Source organism: Buteo buteo, unplaced genomic scaffold, assembly GCF_964188355.1.
Source record: "Buteo buteo unplaced genomic scaffold, bButBut1.hap1.1 HAP1_SCAFFOLD_311, whole genome shotgun sequence".
Classification (NCBI taxonomy): domain Eukaryota; kingdom Metazoa; phylum Chordata; class Aves; order Accipitriformes; family Accipitridae; genus Buteo; species Buteo buteo.
Window position 1 is genome coordinate 32,231 of NW_027439475.1, and position 24,043 is coordinate 56,273.

General features: G+C 42.0%; 1 protein-coding gene across 1 annotated transcript; it reads left to right on the forward strand.

The window, feature by feature from the left end:
- Positions 1-5,184: 5,184 nt before the first annotated feature.
- Positions 5,185-23,614, forward strand: LOC142028373 (protein ELYS-like). The gene is made up of 17 exons (XM_075022264.1): positions 5,185-5,271; positions 5,384-5,440; positions 6,625-6,771; positions 7,509-7,696; positions 7,869-8,013; positions 8,107-8,238; positions 9,362-9,509; positions 9,599-9,749; positions 10,313-10,399; positions 10,765-10,988; positions 12,070-12,266; positions 13,543-13,957; positions 15,822-15,924; positions 16,836-16,942; positions 17,482-17,666; positions 20,520-22,344; positions 23,125-23,614. The coding sequence occupies exons 1-17, from the start codon at positions 5,185-5,187 to the stop codon at positions 23,499-23,501; spliced, it is 4,575 nt and encodes a 1,524-aa protein (XP_074878365.1). The 3' UTR covers positions 23,502-23,614.
- Positions 23,615-24,043: the final 429 nt, after the last annotated feature.

A 24,043-nucleotide genomic window follows, 5' to 3' on the forward strand; every position in this document is an offset into this window, starting at 1 on the left:
AACGATTAGCTAGCTAGTCGTCACACAGTGGAGCCATTAGTAGGAAGGGGAGAGCGGTCTTCTCGCTGCCCTCATCTTCCTGTCTACTGGACTGTTCACCAGATTTGTGGAAATGCGTTAAGGCAAATAACACTTCTGCACAGTGTGGTAGCTAAAAGAAGTTTCTTGGCAAGCTGCCCTAGCCCATAGACTGCTTATTTTGCAAGCCTGGCGTAGACTCTTGCATTCAAATGGGATGTTCTGATGTCAGCTCCGGTTTGGAAATAGCTTGGGCAACCAAGACGTGTTTTAATAACCTTTGCTGAATTGTGGCCATATCATTCAGAGACTTGTTATGCATTTGAGCAGGGATTTCTTTTGAAAGTTAGTAAGACAAATTTCAGAATTAGGGTCGAGAAGCTGGGTTTGGAGTTTTGTTTGCCACCGTAAGTAGTATCTGGTGTGTTTCCTTGTCTGAAACCCATTTTCAGAAAAAGATGGACATATCATATGTGTATTCTAATGTGTAGAAATTGCTTTGAATGTAATGATTTTGCCTAGAAGGGAAAGCTACTTTTGAATGTGTTTAAAAAAAACCACATTAAAAAAACAAACAAAGAAAAAAACAAAAAGAAAGAAGTAAAATTTTGTGAAGGGTCATTTCACCTGAAAGAAGTAATCACACCACCAGCTGAAATAAGCTGCTACTTAATAATCGCACGTCTGTGCATAGCTGTGCATTATCCTTCTCAAGGATTACCACTGCATTATAATACAGTATTTGAGCAGCCTACAATTTAAACCTATTAGAATTTAAATGTGTCACGTCTTTTTCTGTCATTTTAGAAAATGGTAAAGTTTTGGGTGTCTGAACTGCTTCATGTCTTCAGAGTCTAGGAAGCTGCTTGCCCTTAGCTTCCCCGTTTCCGTGCAAGCGTTGCACCGTTGTCTTTGCTCTGTCCCCTTCACGCATTCCTGATGGCAAACTTCTACGTGCAAAATGCGTGACGGGTATTAGCAGAGGATGTTACCGGAAATAGTTAATTGGAACTCGGTAAACTGAGACTATACTGCAGAGGCATGCAAATAAAGGTTAGAATCAGCCTTCAGTAAGTTGAAATGTTAGAGGGAAAGTTTAACGTGTTTCTCAGACCAACAAGCAGTGCAGCCTGTGGCTAGAGTTAAGAAAAGGAATGTGGAATTAGCTGCGTGTGTACGAGTGGACTGTGTGATGTTTGAATGAGTGTACAGTTAGAAACAAACGCTTGCTGTTGCTGGTTCAGATATTGAAAGCATGTAAGATTCTCAGTTTATTTTGTCGGTTACGTTTAGGAGGAGCAGTTAGAAGCGGTATTGTCAGCTGCCGTCCAGACAGGTTCTTTAGAACTTCTGACTGGATGCATTAAACATTGGGCATCTGAAGGTAATACTTCTTACGTTGTTCTTACGTTATATATTTTTCTAGTTTGCAATCGTCGATTCATTTCTTTTTTGTTTTCTTTTTTTAAAGCGCAGCCAAGTTCTGCTGCTAATTTACAGTTTGTTCTTGAGTGGACATGGAAGAAAGTGATCTATGCAAAAGATGAGTTTGACCAAATATGTGAGTACTAGTGTAGTCATTCTGCCAACACAAAATGGTTCTTTCTAATTGAGCTTATTCAGGAACGTGGCGGTATATGGTACTGCACGGGGTTCTTTAAGCGTACTTTGAAACTCTGAAATTGCTCTGAAGGCTAATGATGTAATATTTATTCTTGAAAAGGTGTTCCGCTGTTTGATGGCTCTCGCAACTTTGTTGACCCGCAGACGTTACAGTCTCTTCAGCACTGCCAGTTGCTTTGGAGCAACCTGAGCACGGTCTTAACCTGTTTTCTAACAGAAGCACAAGAGCTTACTGAAAAAGGTTTGTAATCGTATATATGAAATCTTTGGTATGTTTTACTAAGATTTGGAATTATGCTTGAGTTGTAAGTGTGGAAAGATGAGCTTCTGTTGGTTTTGATGATTGGAAGACAGCCAAATTTAGCTGGGAGAAGGGGCTGAAATCTGAGAAGTTGGGACTACCACTTAATATGCGTTGATTTCAGGGAAATAGTTGGTTGTGGAGTTCATGCAAGTGGGTAGGGGAGGCTACATTCAGCGAGAAGCTGTGTAAGCAGCTGGGTGGAGATTCCAGCAACCGGATGTGGTAGCGCTGCAAATGATTCCTTTTAATTCTTAGCTAGCAATTTATAATTGCATGCGAATGTTGTATTGCAAATTGCTAGAAAATACAAAGGAAGCACAAATGAGTAACTTGTGAAGTAAGTTACTTGAGTTTCTGTAGCTTTTTATGTTATCACTTGTCCTTGGCATATTGAGGGGAAAAGAAGACTATCCCTTTGCTACGGTAAAAATCCCCCGCTACGTGAAAAACAAATGTCTTATTCGTGAGTGTATGTAATAGTTCCGGCTTTAGGTTTTTTTTCTTTGAAGCTTTAGTGAATCTGGTTCTTTGTAGGGGTTGCTTTTTTGGTTTGGTGGTGAATGTGTTTTTTTTCTTCAAATAAGAAGGTGCCACAGAGTGAGAAATGCAAAGACCGCGATGTCTACCACGTTACTTTTATACTTTCTATTTGGGATGATGAAAGGGGGTTTGTAAAAATGAAAGGAATTGGATAACAAGAATCATCTCATGCCTTTTTTTCAGGTTTTACAGACTTGACAAACAAGCAGGTGGTAACTGGCCTCCTTTCTTTGTATGCACGAGTGGTCATCTGGTTCTGTCGATCCAGTCTCCTTCCAGAGGGTTTAGGTAAGCATGAACTGTAACACATTTGTAACAGGGAGACTATCCAGTAAGTGATTCCGATGAACACGTGCTTAGCCATGTTTTTGTAAATGTTTTGTCAGTGCTGAAGGTTCTTTTGGTGAAACGGAGATTTTACTGTTTTTTTCAAATACCTAGTGTAGAATAATGCAAGCAGTTTCTTTCCTGGATGTTCCTTAGAAAGAGCAATAAGCCTCTGACTTGAAGGAGTTGCTTGTGTCCACAGCTTGCAAGACTTGGGATTTGAAACAAATTACTATTACACAACAAATCCTGGAATGCTTGTTTTTACAGCAAAGGCATTACCTGCGTGTTTGGAACTTTTTATTCATTGCCTGAGGAAAAAATACACCTCGCAATACTTCTTTATTTGGGTGGATTATAAAGTCTATTGTCAGCCTTCATTGTCTCACAAATGCTCACATGACATGTTTAAGAAACCATTCCCTTTGAGAATTGTCCTTTCTGTAGTGAGCTTCTGCTTACAGTACGTGTTCTGAATGCTACCTCAATTGTAAACTTGAAATGGCACTTGAGAGAAGAAGGAGTTGAGTCTTGTGTCTCACCGCTCCGTTAGCAAAGGCAGAAAGAGGATTGGCTTCTTTCAAAGTGGGAGGCTTGCCTGTGCTTCTTGATGCTTAGCTCGTATGATCTTCTGTCTTTTTAGTCAAACGTTTTAGTTTCAACATGTGATATTGCTTCTTTAACTTGCTTTTACTTTATTGCCTGTAGATGATGATGCGCGTTTGGGTAGACCTTTCTACAATTACCCTCTGATTCAGAGCTACTACACTGGTCATCGACAGAAACTTGAGCGTTTATCAAGGTGAGCCTTACAGGAGAACTCGAGAACACTTCCACTGCGAAATCAGAAGTGGCAGTGAGTGAGTGGCTTTGCTATCAACAGTTGGTATTTGCTCTGCTTAATGCAGTTGCCGGCAATCCTCTCCACTTCAGTGATGCATGCGTTCTCTTGAACACGGAGGTTACTTTCCTGTGTTACAATATTTGTGTATACCTCTGCTTAGTACCATTTGTTGGCATCATCGTTTCTTGGTAGCGTACTTAATCCAGCGGCCAATCTGTATCATTTGGTACTACTGAAAAAGGTCATGTGTTCAGGAGAGGGTCAGCGATCTCCCGTTCAGCAAAGCACGGTGTTCACAGAACAGGTGTTTTGGACAGAGAAGAAAGCCAGTTTTAAACCCAAACCAAACCTCATCTCGTTTATTGACTAGCGAGCAAGGGTAATAACTGTATTGGCCTAAATCACAAGTACATTTGTGTGATTTAATGAGATAGTCAGAGTTCGATGTAGTTGGCACACCTAGCACTCTACTGGCTGTTGGATAAAAGTCACTTGCTGAACGTGAACTCTCTTTGCTGCGCTAGCTCACTAGCATATAGGTGATATGCCTTGGATTAGACGATAATAGATTTTTCTTTGGAAATTGTGCTGAAAACTAAATAAAGAGCTAAAGAAGCTTAGGCTATGGCACCGCAAACAAGAACAGGATGCTGCAAGATGAGTTAAGGTGCAAGCTGCGGTGTAGTAGCTATTGACTTTAAAGTTCATCTTACTTAGCTTACTTCTCAAGTAACTTCCATACCGGCTCAGATGTCCCTTAGAAGCATACAACCTCCAGTGTGCTCTTTCTGCTTCTTATTATGGGGAAATTAAAGGGTAGTGTCACAGTCAGCCAAAGATTGTGATGGACTTGTGAAGAAAGCAATTTTTAAAGCTTCACCCATCCATGGTTGTAATGGTCTGTGCACAGAAACATAAATGCTGCTTAAGATGACACTAAGCTTCACCTGTATGCTCAGCTTTCTGAAAACAACTTTTTTTCAGTAGCAAAAGTGAGCTGCTGAGAACAAAATCTGAACTTTCCGCGGTGTTGTCTTCTCACAGCTGTGTATTGGGACACTCCAACGGGAGGCATTAGACTTGCGCTAAAGAATAGTCCTGGTCTTTTGATACTGTTCCGTTTCCTCTGTTAGACAGTAGGAGAGTGGTTATTTCTGGCACATAAAAAACTTTTTTCACACTTCCTTTGTACTACAAGTAAGACAGCAAAAGAGAGAACCTGAAAACGAAAAGGTCCCTTAGTAGGGGAGCTTTCCAGGATGTCTGTTTGGAACTCCTCGAATCATTCACTATGATCTAACAAACATCTTTCACCTGACTCGGACGTTTCTTTCATGTGCGTTTCAAGTCATAATCATGCCTTTGTGTGTTTGTCACTTTCTTTGCCTCGTGGGAGCTTTTTTCTGTTTGGTTTGACTGGAGGAGATCTGTTACACTGAGAGGCTGGAATTAGTGTTTGACTCTCCAAATCCTTGCTACCTTTTGTTCCAGAGGAAAATGGGATTCTGACTGCTTGATGATTGATGGAATGGTTTCCCAGTTAGGAGACCAAGTTGAGAAGTTGTGGCGGAGAGATGAAGGAGGAACTGGGAAATACCCACCTGCTAGTTTACACGTGAGTGTTACGTTCCCTGAAAACAGCAACGAACCCCCCAAAGCCCCACCCAAAAGCCCATGATTCATGAAAGACAGGAGTTTTTAAAAAACTTTTGATTTTTCATTTTCAGGCACTGCTGGATCTCTATTTGCTAGAAGGCATTGAAGAAAGCTACAAACATGCAATTGTATCCTTTCTCGTTATTTTTACTACACCTTCAGCATACGCACATAAATGTTCTTAAATGTTTGTCACCTGCGCCTTTAATAATGTTTTTGAGTTTATGCTTCCAACACAGTGCAAGTGAAAACATTTAGTTTAGAATGAAGGCGTGGACAGGAGCATTGTTTTATTTCTTTGTACCGTGGATTCTTTATGATTTTTTTTTTAATGTTTTGTTGCAAAGTCTTTTCTGACATGCGAAAACAGGTTTACTGAGAAATGTTAAAGATAAAAATCTCCCTTGGTTTTTCTCAAAACTTAGCACAGTGTTTAATTTTTTAAAGCACCCGTACCTGTAGCAAATGGCTGCTTACTAGGATGATGCAGTAATACGTGCTGCTTGAGAGCAGAAGGATTTCTAACCGGTACCTGATTTTTGCCCAATTCATCCGTCTTCCAGCCCAGATAGCAGTGCTTGCTTTTGTTCTGTTAGAAGTGCAGGCACACCGAATAAGAAAGGGAGAGAAGAGAAAAGTCATCGGGCAGAAACTTAATTTTTAAGCTGCTGAAATATACAGAATTACTTTTTGTTGTTTGCTGCCTAACCCGAGAGGGGAGCCTAGAGAGCAAGGGGTTTAAAAACGGTTGTACCCCAGAGCTGTCTTATTAGAATATGTCCCTAAAAACGGATGTCAGAAAGAGAAAATGACACTACCGATGAGTGATCCGCATACTGTTTTAAATCCAGTGTCAATCATTCAGTGCTACGTTGTCTTGTAAGGACACCTTAATTTACATTGTTCTATATACTCTGGAAATGAGGAAAAAACCAACGGTAGAATTTGTTTGCTTTAATAATTAAGTATTGGATGTTCAGGTGTTTTGAATGTCCAACTGGTAGCTCCAGTGACTAAAGAGGGAGCCTGAGTTTGTAACAACGGAAGTATTTAAGTATCTAAAGTTAACCTTTCTGAATGCCTTACAGAAATCAAAGAGTATTTCTTTGTGGCTATTTATTCAGAATGCAGTTTTGTGGTTAGGACCTGACCGTCCTCAAGTTAGAATAGCTCAAAATGGCAAGACTAATACGGCAGTATTTTCTGCTTCCTACCACTTGTATATCCTGACTTCACTGTGTTTTTCGAAACGTGATGTGATAAGTGTTTGGTCTTCCAAATTGATTAGCCTTAACTAGATACTTGATGTCAGACAATTTACTTGCTGCTAGATATCACGCGTTCCTTTCCGAATAAAACAGAGACTTCAATCGACTCCTTCCCAACTGCCTTTGCTATCCCTTGGGGACTTGTTAAGCTTGTTGAAGGTTTTTGGCTTCTAGATCACAATGATTACGAAGTAAGTACGTTACAGTTCAGTTAGACATCCCTTACAGTCCAAAGCTGTAATCTGTCAAATGATTTTAAAAAATCGGTGCTTAGCTAATAACAGGTGCTATAACATTAGAAGCCCTTTTGTCATACTGCTTCGACATCTTTAGCAATAAGTTATAATCTGAAATTCTCTTTTAGCCACTTTGACAGGAAATGGATTAAAACAAAGAAGAAATCAACTTTAATCATGCTTGATACTTGAGTTTTCAAAGCCATCCATTTAGGTTGCTTCCAGCAGACCGATGGAGCGCTTTCTCAAAGACAGTGTTTTAGGTACTTTAAATATTAAAACTATGATCATAGCAGCAAGGTTTGAGGCAGAAGACTGCAGAAGTGACTGTTCAACCTAATTCATGTTCTTTCTGATGCTGAAGGTTGTTCTTTGCCTGTCACAAAGTTAATATATCTGTTTGTCTGGGAGAATAGCTTATTATTTAGTAATGTATTTATAGAAAGCGGTGTTTGAACACAGAGATTTGGATACTCTGGAAAAGTGTGAATTACTCCTTTTAAAACACTCGCTTTGTTCTGTATGGCTAACTGGATTATTTTTTTTGCAAATACTTGAGAATTTTTATCTACAGTAGTTAGTCATCTAAGTTTATTTGACACACGTCCACCCTTACTTAAGATACTTTTGAATGTTCTTGTGGCGTGCGTGCACGTGCATATGATAATACACCTGACCTCTAACCTCTACAGAATTCACTGGCCCTGCTCTTTCATCCAGCCACAATCAAAACTGTGTCATGGCAGCACAGGAGAATTATTCAATCCCTGATGTGCCAAGGAGAGCGTAGGCGAGCCCTCAGATACATACAGATGATGAAGCCAGCAATGTCAAGCAGCAGTGAAGTGCGGCTTTTCCTCACGGTGTTGTTGTCCAATAGGTAAAGAAACCTATCCCACCGTTTTGGCATTCCAATATTGTGAAAGGTGGAGAACAACTAATGCGAATCACCATGCCCTAAATTCCCTTTAAACTCTGAATACAGTCGTTTGGGGGCATCTTTTTGGTGATACTATTAATATTCCTTTACATCTCAAAAAATTGAATTACAGGTGCGTGGTGGAGGCTTGGGGTCTGTTGCAGCAACATGCCACCAGGTTAAACATCAAAGAGCTGTTAAAACACGTGTATGAAATCTGTCAGGAGATGGGACTAATGGAAGACTTACTGAAGCTACCTTTCACAGGCACTGAACAAGTAAGTGTGGACACGAAAAAAATCTTAATGGTCTCTTTGAAAAGAGAAGAGGCAGAATCATAACAGATTTTTGAAATGTGTTATTTCTCATAGGAGTGTTTGGAGAAGATTTTACAGAGCGATGCTGCTGTCCGGAATCTTAGATTTCCTTTAGACCACCATGTGCAGCGTGCCAACTATATCCCAGCGCTGCAGTCGAATCGTTCAATGAACGTTAATCTTACGGTAAGCGTGCAAGTTCTGTCAAGTGTGCAGGTTTCTGTTAGGTGTTACTAACCATTTTTGGTAGTAAATAAAATAAAAATCAACGCTTTGGTTTTTATACCATTCTTTGAAATACTAGGAATAAGTTTCTACACTTTCCGTTCCAGCTGAACCTAAAAGTTGAACAAAATATTTCACTACTCCAAAGCTACTGCGTGAAGTTATAAACTAAGTGTTGCAGACCATTGTTGACTCCACTTAAAATAGTTTGTTTGCATCTAAGGAATAATGGTTTAGATTGCCGAACGCTGTTTGTGTCACTCCTTTCTGTGGCATGAAGAGTATGTTGTATGTCACCTCTTGAATCTTGCACACAGCTTTATTTTTCTAGCTGAGAGCAGTCTGGATGCCAATGCACAGGTAAAATCTGTGTGCTGGTTTGGTTTTCTTTTTATTTCCTCCAGTTATAGCATGAGCTCTGCGACTCCACAACTTCTGTTTTACCCCTTTGATGACAGAAATTCTTATCTAACTTCTGTTTCTCAAAACAGCCAGATTAAATTTTGCATTTTGCGAACTTCTGTTATGAATCTGTGATACATTTTCTGTGTTCCGGAACCATAGTTTTCCAGTGGATCGCACTTATAAGGTGGTCTTGGAAGGTTTAGGTCCTGCATTTGAAAACTTTCATTTGGCCAGAAGGTGTGTGTAGGTAGCCTTTTCTTACTTGTTTTAATATTCACATCATTGCGTCCACTGTAATTTGCAGTTGCCCTGAATATTCAGTCATCTCGGACATTGGTGTTTCAGGAAAAACAAGGGAAAGCCTGCTATTTCGTAAGCCATTTGAAAATTGCAGGTGAGAACAAGCGTATCGGAGTGAGGTTCTGCCGAGTGCCAGAATTGTTTCAACTTGAAGTTGTAGGTTCTGTTCTTATCCTAGTCTGCCTTGCCCTTTGCTGAAATTACCAGGTGAAATTGGTGTGTGCCAAGGAGTAGAACTTGCTGCTCCTCTGTGCAGTGGCGGTATTATACAGTATCTGTGGAGGAAATGTATTCACTAATTAGAAATAGCAGAGATAGTTGTGTGCAATGAACTTCTTGTAATCAGTTACCTTCTTGCTTTATGCTTTTTGTTCATCAGAATGATCGTGAGCCTGGCTTGAGAGAGAGAGCAGTTGCCAGGAATTCTACATTGCACCAATGTGGCAAGATCCTTCCTAGAGTTCAAAGGAAGCTGGCCAGGGAGAGAGCCAAGCCTTACCACTTGCCTTCATCGGTCTCAAGAGAAGGTAATTCTTTAGAGGAGGGAAATACAGTGGACAACTGACCACGACTTTGATCACACAAGGCTGATATGTTTTCCCCTCTTGCTTTACAGGCGCAAGACAAAAGCCGTTATCAACAGTAACAAAACAAGCAAATGCAGGAAATGTGCGTACAAGAGCAACGTTCATCAGTAATGTATTGTCCAAAATTGGAGAAGTAGGGGTAGGAAATGAGCAGGAAACCAGTTGCTCATGCCGTGAGAGGTAAGCAGCCTTTTAACAAAGTTTAGTCTTGAGCTGCGTGTTTGGAGAGAGGGAGAGAGAGAGAAATCCACTTGAATTATGTTAGTGTTTTGGAGGGAAGGGGCACCTGAATAAAGCTTTCTTTGGCTTTTTTTGCACCTACAAGATATAACATTTAAGAATCGATTCATCTTAAGTAATACTTGGAGCGAGAGTTCTTCTGCTATGATAGTCTCATTTATGCGAATACATCTATTTACATTACAGTAAAAGTGTTTACAGAATTTAAGGTAGCTGAAACGAAACCCATGATTGCCAACAAGCTATTGGTGTACAGGTTTTGGTAGACTTGATTGTGTGATCAAATAGCAATCTTTTACCACTTTGTGCCCAGCTTCTGCTTCGTTTCTGCCTTTTTCTTTTTTTTTTCACTCAAAACCAGGCAGAATTATAAAGAGCAAAAAAGAAGCTAGCAGTTGTCAGATGATTTTCCTAGAGGTAGTATATTCAAGGTGAAACTTGAATTCTGGTACGTTTGGACTTGAGGGGAGTGCAAGTCAGTTACATTTTCCTTTTAATTCTAGGCCTAGAGCTACAGAACCACCAGTCATAACACGTCCTCTCCCTGATGCAGAGTTGCCCGACGCATTTGTTGGGACACCCGTTAACAAAATTTAGCTTTGTACCTGTTAAAGAAAAGGTCGGCTTGGGGACACAACTAAGTGGAGAATTTGAAGTGGCCCCAGCATTGAAATGCAGAGGAATTTTCTTCTGACATGAGAATTACATCACTGGTGCAACGTAAAATTGCATTACTCTTGCCTCAGATGGCAGGGATTTAGGAAATTAAGTGTGACATGTCACGAAATCATGAAAAAACAAGAGAAGGCCTGTAACTTGTTCATGGGCCTGATCCATCAGCCCAGCAGTGCGGGTTCACCTGTATTTCTTGTTCATTGAATGTTTTTGTTATGTATCATCTCAGATGTCTTGAGTGCAGCTCAAGATTTTATTTCATGTATTTATTTATGTTCATATTTTCAATTGTGTATCTTCACAGATTGCCGGATTTGGTGGTTCGTCCTGTTCCTTCAAGTTCTGCAGCACAGGGTGGTAGCTGGCAGTCACCATGCAGCGCTTCTACTTCATTCATGGCATCCAGCCCATTGAAATCAAATATGCTTGGTTCCATCTCACAAAAGAATTTTTCAAGAGCATCGGAGCTGAATTTACTGGAGACACCTCTTGTGGTTAAGGTTTGTGTTTTAGAAAACAGGATCAACCAACCGAAGCAAAAGCCTGTAAACTTTGTTTAACATGAAACCACCAAAGTATTTAACACAAACCCTGTTGGATTCAGACTGTGGAATATTTTCCGCATGCGTGTGGTTATTGGACGTAGAATCCTTTTGGAAGCAGGACGTTGGGAACAGTCTTGAAGAGGGAAAGTTTAGTTCTAAGTTAACTGCCGTACGCACATTGTCCCATAGCTTTGTGAAATACTTTGTTCCATGCAATAAAAACGAGTGTAAGTTAAAAATTGGACTTCTGAGTACACATAGATCCTTAGAGATGCAATTTGTAGCTTAACCATCTCATTGTCTAAGTGCTCGATAGCTCTGTGGAGTTTGACTTGCATACCGACAAGCAAGAATGTATATGCTTCAGTTTCTTAATCCACTTAAGGGAATGACAACGTAAGTGATGCCAGTTAAGCGATGTCAGTCTCTGTCAAATTCAGTGATGGCTTTTTGCAGGGATTCTACGTATTGATGCTTGTGACAAGAAGATGCCATATCCTTGTTTCTTCAGGAAGTTAATTTGAACGCTAACATTTTATGTTGCATTAATTAAAAAAAAAAAGAAGAAAGAAGCCAGTAGATTCATAAGAAACATAAAATGCATGGTTTTTATACCATTAAGTTTTTTGTCCCTTTGGAAAAAACAGCAGTGCAGAGGCTAAACTTTGTCCTCTCTGCTGGTACAAACTCGGTTTAATTTGAACTAATACTTTAGTTGTGTGCAGTGAACTTCTTGTAATCAGTTACCTTCTTGCTTTATGCTTTTTGTTCATCAGAATGATCGTGAGCCTGGCTTGAGAGAGAGAGCAGTTGCCAGGAATTCTACATTGCACCAATGTGGCAAGATCCTTCCTAGAGTTCAAAGGAAGCTGGCCAGAGAGAGAGCCAAGCCTTACCACTTGCCTTCATCGGTCTCAAGAGAAGGTAATTCTTTAGAGGAGGGAAATACAATGGACAACTGACCACGACTTTGATCACACAAGGCTGATATTTTTTCCCCTCTTGCTTTACAGTCGCAAGACCAAAGCCGTTATCAACAGTAACAAAAGTTTTGGCCACAGCTGCTTCTGGTTTTCCTGTGTTTACTCCTTGGTCTATTCTCAGATCCAGCCTTCGCACTACACCCCTAGCAACTCCTTCTGCATCTCCAGGACGATCTCTACCTCCTCCTCTACGAGCAAAGGAGCGTAGAGTATCTTTCAGGGAAGAGAACTTGAATGCAAAATGGACTGTTGGGGTAAGCTGGCCTGTAGTTAGTGATCTTTATAGTTAAAGGCTTTACAGACTGTGATTTGATTTAGTTTTTTTCAAGTTTTCCAATACTCCTTATATTGAGAACTGGAATAGCAAATCAGAACGGCAGACTTGAATTTGGTCCAAAAAGGTTATGTTAGACCTTCTGTAACATCACCTGCCTGCAGGAACATATTCTTAACAAATACCAGCCACCTTGGTGGTTTTTACTCCAGCATCACTAGGCGCTGTGATTGTTCCAAATTGCATGTGTGCAGCTTCCCGCTATACCTTTTGAAATGGTGGTATGGCAGGAGGGTAAGGAATACAGATTGAGTCAGTTGTTTGGGTTCGCTAAGCTTTGTGAATGAAACACCTCTGAAAGCAACAAAAGTCATGAGCTGCATTTACTCTCAGTCTCTCTTTTTGCAAGGCCTGGGTTTCCTTAAGTTATGGTAAAAATAGACTGCCGATGAAGAGAGCTGTATGGCTGTCTCTTCTCTAGCCCTAAAGTTCTTGGTTTTGCTTCTTGCCTTGCACCAGCGATAGCATTCGTGTAGTTGTCAAATGAAGTCTGTCCACCTGGAAGTTGCCCCCTTCTGCTCCTCCTTTTGTTCTGTCAGGTGGCTTCCCTGATTCAGCTCGTCATGCAGTTGCCAAAGTAATGTTCCAAAGCTAGTATCTACCTGGAGGAGCTTTCCGTACCTGTACTAACAAATTGTCTTAACCTGTTTTTATCGTACCTGTTATTGCCTGTTATAAAGAGCTACTCAACTGTAAGAAGAGGCTCTCTCTCCTGTAGGAAGTTCTTAGTAATAGTGCAGTGTGGCCGGATTAATTTACTTGTTCCACGCCACAGGCATAGTGAACGCTAAAATATGTTAGTAGTGCATACAAGCTGAAAAGGCAAGCATAAAAAAAGAGAAATCTTGGAGTTATGATTTTAGGTATGCAAAGCTCCCTCTTCTTGAAAACACAGTAGTGAACCCAATGAACAGCCTTGAGATGACAGGGTAAGCAAGCACTTACAAAGCCCACTTCATCTTAATTCTCCAAGGTTGTGGAAACTCAATAAGCAGTCAACAGTGGGATTGGTTTTTACACTCCGCTTGAAAAGCTAAGATAGTGCTAGCATGAGAACTAATTTTGTAGCGCCTTGCTTAAGGCGACACTTGCAAAACTGACAAATATCGGTATATATTTGTTCTTTTTTTTTGTCTTGCTTTGACAAAAAGCATATGTGTGATCTTGATTGTGAACTTTCTTTTTAAAAAATAAAGGTAACGGAAGATAACAAAGCACCATCTGGAGTTTCATCTGAGCATCATCACGGAGTGGTGGAGGATGCTTGGTCAGAAAGTAGAGATAAACCAGCTCTGTTTCCTCTGAGCAATCCCGAGGAAGGTGGTGCTGAAGTGGAAGAGTCTGGAGACGGTTTGGAGAAAACGGATGTCAGCAAAGAAAACAGTAACTTCTCTGCCAGGTCAGACCAAGCTGCTTTGGAGTATCATGATGCAAAATCACCTGGCGATTTTGAAGATGAAGTCATCTTTATAGCTGCTAATCCAGCTAATTCTTCCGCTGAAGAAACTGCCGATTTTGAAGAACTGGAGAAGGAGGAAGACAGTGAAATAGTTGAAGAGAAACCCTTCCCGATGGGACAACCAGATTCATCAGAACTGAGAAAAGCAGCTGGTGTGTTTCCTGCTATGATAACCTAAGCTTCTGCATTTTTCAAATGTCTTCAAAAGGCTAAATTACTGACGGGTGCAACAGTCCATGATGAGCATTCACAAATGTCCGAGGCACTTCCTTGTCCTAGGCTTTCAAAATTGCCACTGTGTTTTGAGCCCTTTTTTAGGTCTCGTGGACATTCTGCATGTATACTGCTTTTGGCTGGCATTTCTTGTGTGTAATTGCAGCGGAGAGGCAGCAGCGACTTGTGGGAGTTTTGAGAGGGGTACAAGCTGAAAACTTAGGCTTCTGGTTCTGTTTTAGGGGGACTTCTGTAGGCTGCAGGTTTTTTTACAGCACGTTTAGCCTATGGCGTGCTTTGACTAGATAGGTAATTTTTTGTTGTTTTGTTTTTTTACCCCCCTCGTTAGTGCTCAGTTAAGTAGTTTTCTTTGGGAAGTGAGTCTGCTTGTGTATCTGCTTCTCATTACAGCCATGTTTGCTCCTTTTGCTGGCTCAACAGCTTCTGCAGCCTTTTCCAAACCTATTTCAGCTGGTCTTTGGTAATTCAGCTCAATTCAACTCATTCAAGCCAGTGCAGCTGCTGAAGATGTGTTCATATGAGCAGGTCTGCTGGCAGATTAGAAGAGATGTAGCTCACTAGGTGGTGAGCAGTGATGAAGAGCTGGGAATGACAGTGGTGCAGGAACAGGGAGAAGATGTGTAAACACAGCTACAGTCAGGATTGGACAAACAGAGCTCAGTCCGCTCAGCTCCTTAGAACAAAAGTTTGCTATTCCTGGGAGAGGTATGCAAGTGTCGGAGTTCTGCGTCCGAGGTCTCGAAACAGTTTGTAGCGGGGAGCGTGTACTCCGGTATCAGTGCATCATATGCAGCCTGATTCAGTCCTAAGCCTGAGATGATTCCGGAGGATCCTGGAGAGTCACTGCTGCTCCTGAAGCTCCTCAGCTCCTTTTCTTTTTCAATAAGAGCAGTGCCCAGACAGGGACTCCGTGTACATGGGTAAAAGGGGTTCTCCAGGTCTGAGTGTTTCTAGTAAGATAGGTCAAAACATTTGCCTGTCTGCTTTTAGCTGCCCTGTGTTTGGACAAGAAATCAAGGGTGCTTTTCCTTAAAAACAATGATAAGGTCCTAATCATTAAAGAATAACCTTATGAAGAAAGTTTGTCATTGCCGGACTATGGTACAAACAGTTCTGTACAATTTCGGTCCTCTGGAAGCGTTAGGGGGCAGTCAGTATAGCTCTTGTTTGGGCTGAGCTAGCAAAATTATCCCAGTCCTGCGTACTGTCTGCAAAGGTAATTGTTGGATCTGGAGGAAGCAGATGGCAGAAACAAAGAAGAAAAGGAGGAGGGTGTTTCTAGAATTTGGCCTGTTGAGAGAAAAACAGGCTAGCAAGCAGTTGGGTTTCAACACCACCAGTCAACCGCTAGAGAAAAGAACAGGAGACGACCTTAGATGCATTCTTGTAGAAGAGGGGAAACGAAATCAGGAAAGGAAAGAAGCATTGCTGGGATGAGTTAAATATCCAAAGAGAAATAAGAAAAACTTCTGACCCAATTTTAAGAAGGAGGGATGTTTCCTGAGGTTTTTATGTATTAGGTCAGTAACATATCAAGTTGAGTTTGTAAACAGAATGTCAATGGCCATGTTGTTTTCTTGACGGAAACTATGCATCAGACTTCTGGTTTTACTGGACAGAAGAACTCAGACCTTCTGTGCAGTTGAAGTCTTGGTAGCGTTATTTTGTTAGATCACCATCCTAGGTGAAATGCGTTACGGCTCTCTTGAAAATCATATGAGCATTTTGAAAGAAATGATGTTAAGTGCAACAGGGAAGTCACCCATCTGTCTGTTTTTGTAGGATTTGTGGAAGAATCAAATGCTGACCGTCTTACCCTTCCTGAGGATGGTAAATGGTTGTTTAAAGCTGCTGAGGCTGCTACTTCTGGGACTGCAAGTGAAGGGTAAGTTTATGAAATATAGATACACCTTTAGGTTCACACAACATGTGACTGCTGGCTTTCCTGTGTTTGAAAACTATGATTTTTGAGCTGGTATTGGTTCTCTCCTGTGTTCTTAAATACAACAGGTTTCCTGTTCCTTTCTGTCTGTGGACAGAACTAATGTGGCATGAAGAGAAGTCAAATTGACGAGCTGTCAGTTTGAGCCTTTTTTTCTCAAATCATTGCAGACCCCAAAGTAGCGGGATAAGGATTTTGTTCAGCAGGCTATATGCACCTTTTTACAGTTTGAGGGGGTTACTAAGCAGATACTGTGAAGAGAAGCCCTGCTTTTGTCTGAATGTTATGTCGGTGCAAATTACACCTGAGATTCCTGTAACTTTAGTGGGTTTATTGTGGGGCTTGACTACTTTCTGGCAGTAATTTATACACTTAGTTTCTATTTTCTGTGTGTGGTCAATTAGCACCTGTTTGTTTCTGGAAAGGGAAGCAGTTTTCTCAGCAGGTACTTTAAAAGCTGCAACTGCTTAGTGAGAGACGTTAGCGATGAAATAACCCTTAATTTCAAGTGGTAACTTACAGTGGCACAAACTTTTGTTCAGTTGGTTCTAGACCTCGAGTATGGCAGTTGCACTCTTTCTACAGAAGACAAAGAATATATTATTCTTTAATACAACTCTGTTGTTATGTTATTATCCAGTGTGAGATAGCTGGGAAGAATGTTAAGTACTTGATTCGTTGCACAAGATGAGTCGGGAATTGAATGTCGATGTGTTGGTAAAGGAATTTCTCATTTTCCTTAGTTTTTTTCTGTTTGGAAACTGGAAGACCTTACAGTGAGAAAGTAATTTGTAAAGCTCTTCAAGGTTTGTTTTGAAGCTTTGTGATGGATTTCTCTCTTTCTGCTCATGCAGTGAAGCAAACCAGCAGGAGTCCAAAATGTCCTCTTCATCAGAAGAAAAAGCCATACCAGTTGCAACAAACCCACAGCTTTCTGAATCCCTGCAGGCAGAGGGTGAATGTACGTACAGTATGTGGGAGATGTTATGTGAGTTAAGGCAGCTGAAGGCCTCAAGTAAAACATGCAGTTTGCCATAGCGCTACAGGTGTCTCAGACTGAAGTAGTACTAGCATGTTACTGCTACCTTTCATTAAACTGTAGAGAGAAGAATACCCTCCTCAGAGAAAGTCCGTGTAGAAAATGCATAGCCAATGTTCCTGTTCTGGATAAAGGTACTGAGAAAACGGGTAGAATGTCAAATATTAGAAGGAGAGATCATTATGTATTTCGGTGTTGTACACCACTACTAATTTGTGTGCTATGGGATCTGCTGCTTGAGTTACTATTTTGAAAGATGATGCATCCCTCAGTACTCAGGCTGTGAAGAATAACTAGCTGCCGGGTAGATGGTTCTGGTTTCTAGCGTTTGGGGAAAGCCCGATGTATGTGGCAGGATGGAGAACTGTATTCTTGGCTCCTGCTCCCTCTGTTACTTCCTGTTGCTTAAACGCATCTCATTTATAGAGCAGTTAAGTTAAAATGATATAAATCTCTTCCAGCTGTGATACGTATCCTTGACAGCGAGGAAGTGGTCAGTACTCATTCAGAAAATTGCCTTGAGGGGAAGTGTGTGGATTTACCTGAAGAACGTAACCCAGAAGCAGCTGGAGATGAAGGAAACGTTCCTTTTCCACAGGAAGAAGTAACTGTTTCTAACAATCTTCCTAAAACTGAGGAAATTAATGTAAGTAAACTATTTTCCCATTTTCTACTAAAGAGAAAACACCTTGCAAATTGAGGACAGTCCTGTCTAACTGACGATTAGAAGGCATGCAAAACCGTCTCAGTTTCTTTAGCTGGGTAACACAAGTCCAAACCTCGTTGGGTAAGGGCAGATAGGTTTTTCTCCTACGCATTTGCTGTACCGATAACACAGAATAGAACCTGTTAAGACTTGGGCCTTTGAGAGCTGTAGGAGTGCCAAAACCCGCCTAAATATTTTTTAAAATCACCATGCCTTCATTTGGTTTGCTAGACTGTAAATGTTTCTTATTTGACTTAAAAAAAGAAATAGTTTTAATGTTAAAGACAATAAGAAAAGCTGGGGAGTGCAGCTTTTCAATACCGGAGGCCGTTTACCAAATGACAAAATGGCGTGGGAACCAAACTCATTTTCAGAATGATTTGGGTGCTTAGATCCTTTGCTATTTGTTCCTTATTAACATAAAGAGAATTCCCAGTAATGAGTTAATTTCAGTGTCAAGATATTTCCAGCTGCCTAAAACTCTTTTTGTGTGCGTGTGAAAATGCGGGGGTTTTAACATCTCAACTTTGTAAAGTATGAATTTTAAAAGGTTGTTCACAAGGGCTGAAAATCAGAGCCAGAGATTCCTCAGTTGTGGCAGGTTTTCCCCATTGTTCTCACTTCTGCTGGGGCCGATGAGTGATTTGGATTCATTGTGGATGTCCTCTAAGTACCACATAGAGTATGCTGTCGATTTCCTGTAGGGTTGTACTCACGGGAATTAGTAATAGTTAGAGTGAAATACAAACTGAAAGGTAGGCGTAGCACAAATAGATTGGTCTCAAGCAACAGAAGATGCTTTTCGGTGTCGCAGTTTTCAGATGAAGTTGAATAGGCAGTCGCTTACGTCGCTCGTCTCGGCTTTGGGGTTTAGGACAACGCTCTAGAGAAGATGATTATAGACTTGGGAATACATAAATCACTCACTTATGGGAGTAAATGGAGAATTTGTGATGGGAAGAAGGGAGCCGGTACGTGAGACGGTCACAAAGCTGCTGCAGTCATTCCTGTAGCAGTAGAGTGAAGGTTTTCCTGCTTTCGTTATGAGTGGTTCTTACTGAGTTATACGTAAACGTGTCTTTTTGGCTTGTCTACCTTCACTGAATTTAGGACAAACTACTTACTACTTTCTTGGTCGTAGATTTGTAAGCATAAAAGGAAAGTTTATGCAGACTGAGAGGGTTGTCAAACATTGGCATGTGCTGCCCAGGGAAGTGGTTGAGTCACCATCCCTGGAGATATTCAAAAAGTGAGTGGACAGGGTACTTCAGGACATGGTTTAGTGGGCATGGTTAATGGTTGGACTCGATGATCTTGAAGGTCTTTTCCAACCTAAATGATTCTACGATTCTATGATTCTATGACTAGTATTTCTCAAATTTAGCTTTGAAGCGTGGCATGTTGCTAGATGCGTGTTGCGCAGCTCCATGCACTTGTTCTCAAATTTGCGCTAATACCTCGCTTGCAGTCTGTGCTCCCTGCCGTGCTGTTAACGGCCGGTGGGAACCGGGCTGGAGTTACCCTGTCGTTGCACTTTGTAACGCCGGCTTATGACAGGGTAGAATTGCTGGTGGTCGTGAAACTAGTCTGGTATTTGTACTCGGTATTGCCGTCACCTTCGTACTTCGGGAGCCATCCATCGGAAACTATCAGTAATTACAGCTTTTAGCTTTTTTCCTCGGCGAGCCCGCCTATGGGGGGCATCTCCGTCCTTCGGGTGCCATCGCCTGGAGACTGTTAATGATTCCACTTTTTACCTTTTCTCCTTGGGGAGCCAGCCTAGGGAGGAGAAATCTTCCCGCATCTTCCCCTTCTCTGCCAGGCTAATTCCAATAGTGTTTGAGGACTTTGAAAATTTGCATATCCTTGGGCTGCTGAAACCAGCATGGTCCTATGCGAGGTCTCCTGCATGTCGTTCAGGTCTTGTTTAGGGTTGAACAACTGTTTAAGAATACGATCAAAGATGATGCTTTAGCAACTTTTGGCAAGGCAGGAGGCAAGAAAATAAGCAGATTCTATGGAGACTCCCGCTGAGTGGCTTCCTCCTTCTGCCCTCTTTGGCTAGCCCTATAACTTAGAGGGTTGGGCAAAGGTCTTCACGCGTTGATTAAATTACCTTGGCCACCTGCGTCACTTGAAATACATAACAGAGACTACTTTTGCTCTCAGCATAAAAGCTTGAGTGTCTCATGTGGCTCTAGCAGGAGAGAATAATTGCTCAGTACGGGGAGCTACAAAGGCTGCGATGGAGGTATTTAGAATCTATGTGTTGTCTCCTGCAATCCAAGTGATTCCTTAAAGTGCGGTGTTGAGTTGTGCGATGTGATACCTGGCCAGTTTGACTAAGTGTTGCGGTGACACCTATGATGAGCGAAACTTTAAGCTTGGGGGACATCGTTGTACTTTGCCCCGTTAGATGCAGAGTCGGTCACTCTGTGTGGATTTGTAGTCAGTGCGGAAAGTACTGCAATGTGATGATTACTGCCAGCTGGGTGTACAGCTTGTATTGTAAAACTGCTCACTTTGTTCACGGGTGGTGGCAAATCGTTAGTCATGAACAGAAGTATCAGAAATGGAGCATGTGATTGCATACACGGGATACTCTGTTCTCTGTCCCTTAAACGCATAAACTTTTACCTGTAGTAGAGAGTACATGGTATGTTTCTAACTTTACATTTGGTGGTGATCGGAAAGGAAAAGCAGCATTTCAGTGTCCTCAGCTTCATCTAGCTCAGCCTGAAGTTAGTCTGTTTGGTAACTGATACTGCATTAAGAGACCTTTTTTAACTTTAGGTTCTTGAAGACGGTGCGGTTAAGGCACAAACCTCAGAAGAAGCACCTGAAACATCACCATGTAGTGAACTACATCCCTCAGGCAATCTTCAGTACAGCTATGATAGTACAGAGCAACAGTTTGCATGTCATTTGCCTGATAACAGAGATGGTGAATGTGATGCAGCTGAGGGAGATGGAGAGCTTTTTCTATCTCAGAATAATTTTACTTTAGTCTTGGAAGGAGAAGAAGGTGAAGCAGAGATGGGAGACCCTACATTAGTAGATGCTTCTAAAGCAGCTGGCACAACAACAGAGGAAAAACCTGTCAACAGTTTAGGCAATACTGAAAACCAAGAACATGTTACCAAGTCGGTGTCCACTGTAACTAGTGATCAGGCATCTCAAAATATTGCAGAGTCGCTCCCGTATGTGCCTGAACCCATTAAGGCAGCTACTGCTGAGAACTTACCGGATGCAATCAAAGACACAAGAAGTAAAGAATTTACATCTGAAGTTGCAGAACAATCTATTCATGAGACCATAGGTAAGAAGGTAACTGGATTCCAGAAGGCAAAAGCTCCCTTAAGAACTGTGCCGGAAGGAGTGGAAGACGAAACCAGCGTACGTCAAGTAGAGTACGGCATCGCTCCTGGAATACGTGCAAGGGGACAGCTGAGTAGAAGGCTAAGTACTCCATCGGCAGGCACTCAGCAGCTACTGAAGACAGGCAAACCAGGTCTGTTTGCACTGTCTCCTAGGAGAAGTAGCAGGCGAACAAAAGAAGCACCTGAGACTTCTAGTCTTCAAACGGAAGAAAATGCTCAAGAGGAGCAAACGCTTGTGATGCCTGTTACTCCTAGGAGAGGCAGGAAGCCTAAACCAAGTACTGCAGGAAAAGTAGAAAGCAGCCTTTCTGATGGACAAACATTGTCCCTCCCTACACAGTCCGTAGCCGCTACTCCAAGAAGAAGATTAAGGAGAGCGAAGGAAGCTGCAGCTGAACTCTTGGGAGAGGCTAATGAGGAAACTTCTCTTGCTGAAGGTAGCGTTATCGCTTCTGCTACTTCCCAAAGGACTAGAGGAGGGAAAAGTTCAGCAGGAGGTCAAGAAACTGGCCAGACTGACACGGGTCATAAGATAAAAACGTCAGTCAGTCCCAGCAGAAGTGCAAGAAAACTGAAAAGCGTTAATTTACAATTTATGGAAAATATTGTCAAGGATCAAGAGGTGCAGCCTAGTGCCCAACTCCTTTTACCGGTGGCAACTCAAAGAGGCAGAAGAAGAAAGATGAGTTCATCAGAAGTTTCAGAAAATTCTGACCTTGATCTGTCTAAATCATCGCTTCCTCAAACAGAATTCAAACTTCCTGTCACTCCGAGGAGAAGTGCTAGGAAGCAGGCACAAAATCTCCTGGCAGACACAGAATCTCTCTCTGCTCAGGAAGACATGTGTGCAGGTGGGAAAGTGGGAATCCTCGATACTCCTAAGAGAAGAATAAGAGGAGTCCCACATGCTAAACTAGAAAAAACGGATGCTCCTGAGCAAAGAGCTGCCCAGCCAAACGAGGAATCAAGCACACCCAGGACTACAGTAGGAACAGGGCATCGGGGCAGAAAGAGACAGTCAGTATTGGAGGAGAGCACAGGGGAGAAGGCCTTCCCCCAAGGAGCTGGTGACAGTCCTTTGCTGCCTGAAGACAGAAACCCATCAGGACATGCTTTAACAGATCGTTTTACAAGAGCCAGATCCCGCAAAACTTCTATGCATCAGAAACTGTCTCTTGAGGAAAAAGAGTCCTTCCTTTTCTCTCCTCCTCTCACAAAGCTGACAAAGAAATGTAAAGGTAGGTGCACTATGTTTATATGCAAAATAGGGCATATTGCTGTTTTGTAAACCACAGAAAACAGCTTGTGAGGATGGCTTTAAGTATGGTAAGAGTATAACCATAGGAAATAAAAAATTGGGAAAGAGGCATTTCATCTTTTTTCTGAACTCTGTATGACTGCCTGGCTAGCTGTGGTGGAGACAGGAGAGGAGGCTGATCTGAGTACACTGAAATGAAATTTAAGCTTAATTTTTTGTCATGAGCTGAATGTCTATCTGTTTTGAAAACTGGAGGACATATCTTAATATGTGGTTGTCATCACTTCCCCCCAGTGGAGAAATAAAGGAGACATGCTTTCAAATTCTGTTAATGTTTTAACTTAACATGAGCTGCAACTTGCAACAAACTATACAGCTGTTTAGTTATAGGATTGTTTTTCATGGGCATATACTTTGTTAGTGAAGTCACTGCTCATGGGGTTCTTTGTATTGGAGTACATGATAAAAAAATATTTTTTGAGATGAGTAAGGACTGTCGATGCCTCTTGAGCATAGTATCTTTCATTATGTAAGGGCAGGTAAAATGGCTACACTGGCTTATTTTTGTTTCACTATATAATGTAAAAGAATGGATCTCAAGAGGCAGTTACTAGGCGAAGAATACCTGCACATTTTTTATAAACCCAATTGGACCTTTTATGTCAGGAATCTATTGTGCTTTTGATTATTAGCTGTAATTTAATGTCACCGTCGTTTATGTATAACGTACATGAATGTTAAGAATGCCTTGTCATTTTAGCTGGAAAAGAAGACCATCCTGTGCAGCTTAAGGATATAGACCCGGACTTGTCTTCTCAATTTGTCTTTTCACCCCCTCTGTTGAGGTCGAGGAGAAAAAATAAATCTAGGATTTCCCAAATTGTGAAAGAAGCAGTAAGTAAAAACTCTAGTTGTTTCATGTTCAGAAGAATAAGAGGAGTCCCACATGCTAAACCAGAAAAAACGGATGCTCCTGAGCAAAGAGCTGCCCAGCCAAACGAGGAATCAAGCACACCCAGGACTACAGCAGGAACAGGGCGTCGGGGCAGAAAGAGACGATTAGCACTGGAGGAGAGCACAGAGGAGGAGGCCTTCCCCCAAGGACCTGGTGGCAGTCCTATGATGCTTGAAGAGTGAAACCCATCAAAATGTGCTGCAATATTAAGATCTGTAATGGATCGTATTACAAGAACATGCCTAGTGTGTCAATAAAGCCGCAGATAACTCTCAGGGTTGTCAGTGCAATCCATTTATTTGCTGGAGTTTCATCGGTTCCCATGTAACTAATCCGAAATAGCCTAGGTGTTGATTTCTGGTGGGGATCTGGCCTGTTGAGAGAAAAGCTCTGCAGAACTCCTGGGCTCGCGCTAACAAGCAGCCCTGCAGCGAGCAAGCTCACAGGGCGCGGCACAAGCGCGGGGCAGTCTGCGGCACCTCCCCGACCCCGCGTGAGGGAAGGCCGCAGCGCGGCGGTGGCAGAGACGTGACCCCAGAGGGTCACCGTGGCCCGAATCCTGCTGTCCTCGCTGTGTGTGCCCCCGGCCAGGCGGAGGGGTGCTGGGTGACCGTGGTGCTGCTGCTGACGGGCGGCTGAACCACCTCAGAGCAGCCGGGCCGGGGGAGGCGACTGCTCGCGGCTCTGCTCCGGACAACGGGCCTTGCTCCTATCATCGCTCGCT

Coding starts and splice junctions, on each gene's coding strand:
- LOC142028373 (XM_075022264.1), top strand. CDS start 5,185: ATGGTTTCCCAGTTAGGAGACCAAGTTGAGAAGTTGTGGCGGAGAGAT. Junction 8,014..8,106: donor CTTTCACAGGCACTGAACAA/GTAAGTGTGGAC, acceptor TATTTCTCATAG/GAGTGTTTGGAGAAGATTTT. Junction 17,667..20,519: donor CTAAAACTGAGGAAATTAAT/GTAAGTAAACTA, acceptor TTTTAACTTTAG/GTTCTTGAAGACGGTGCGGT.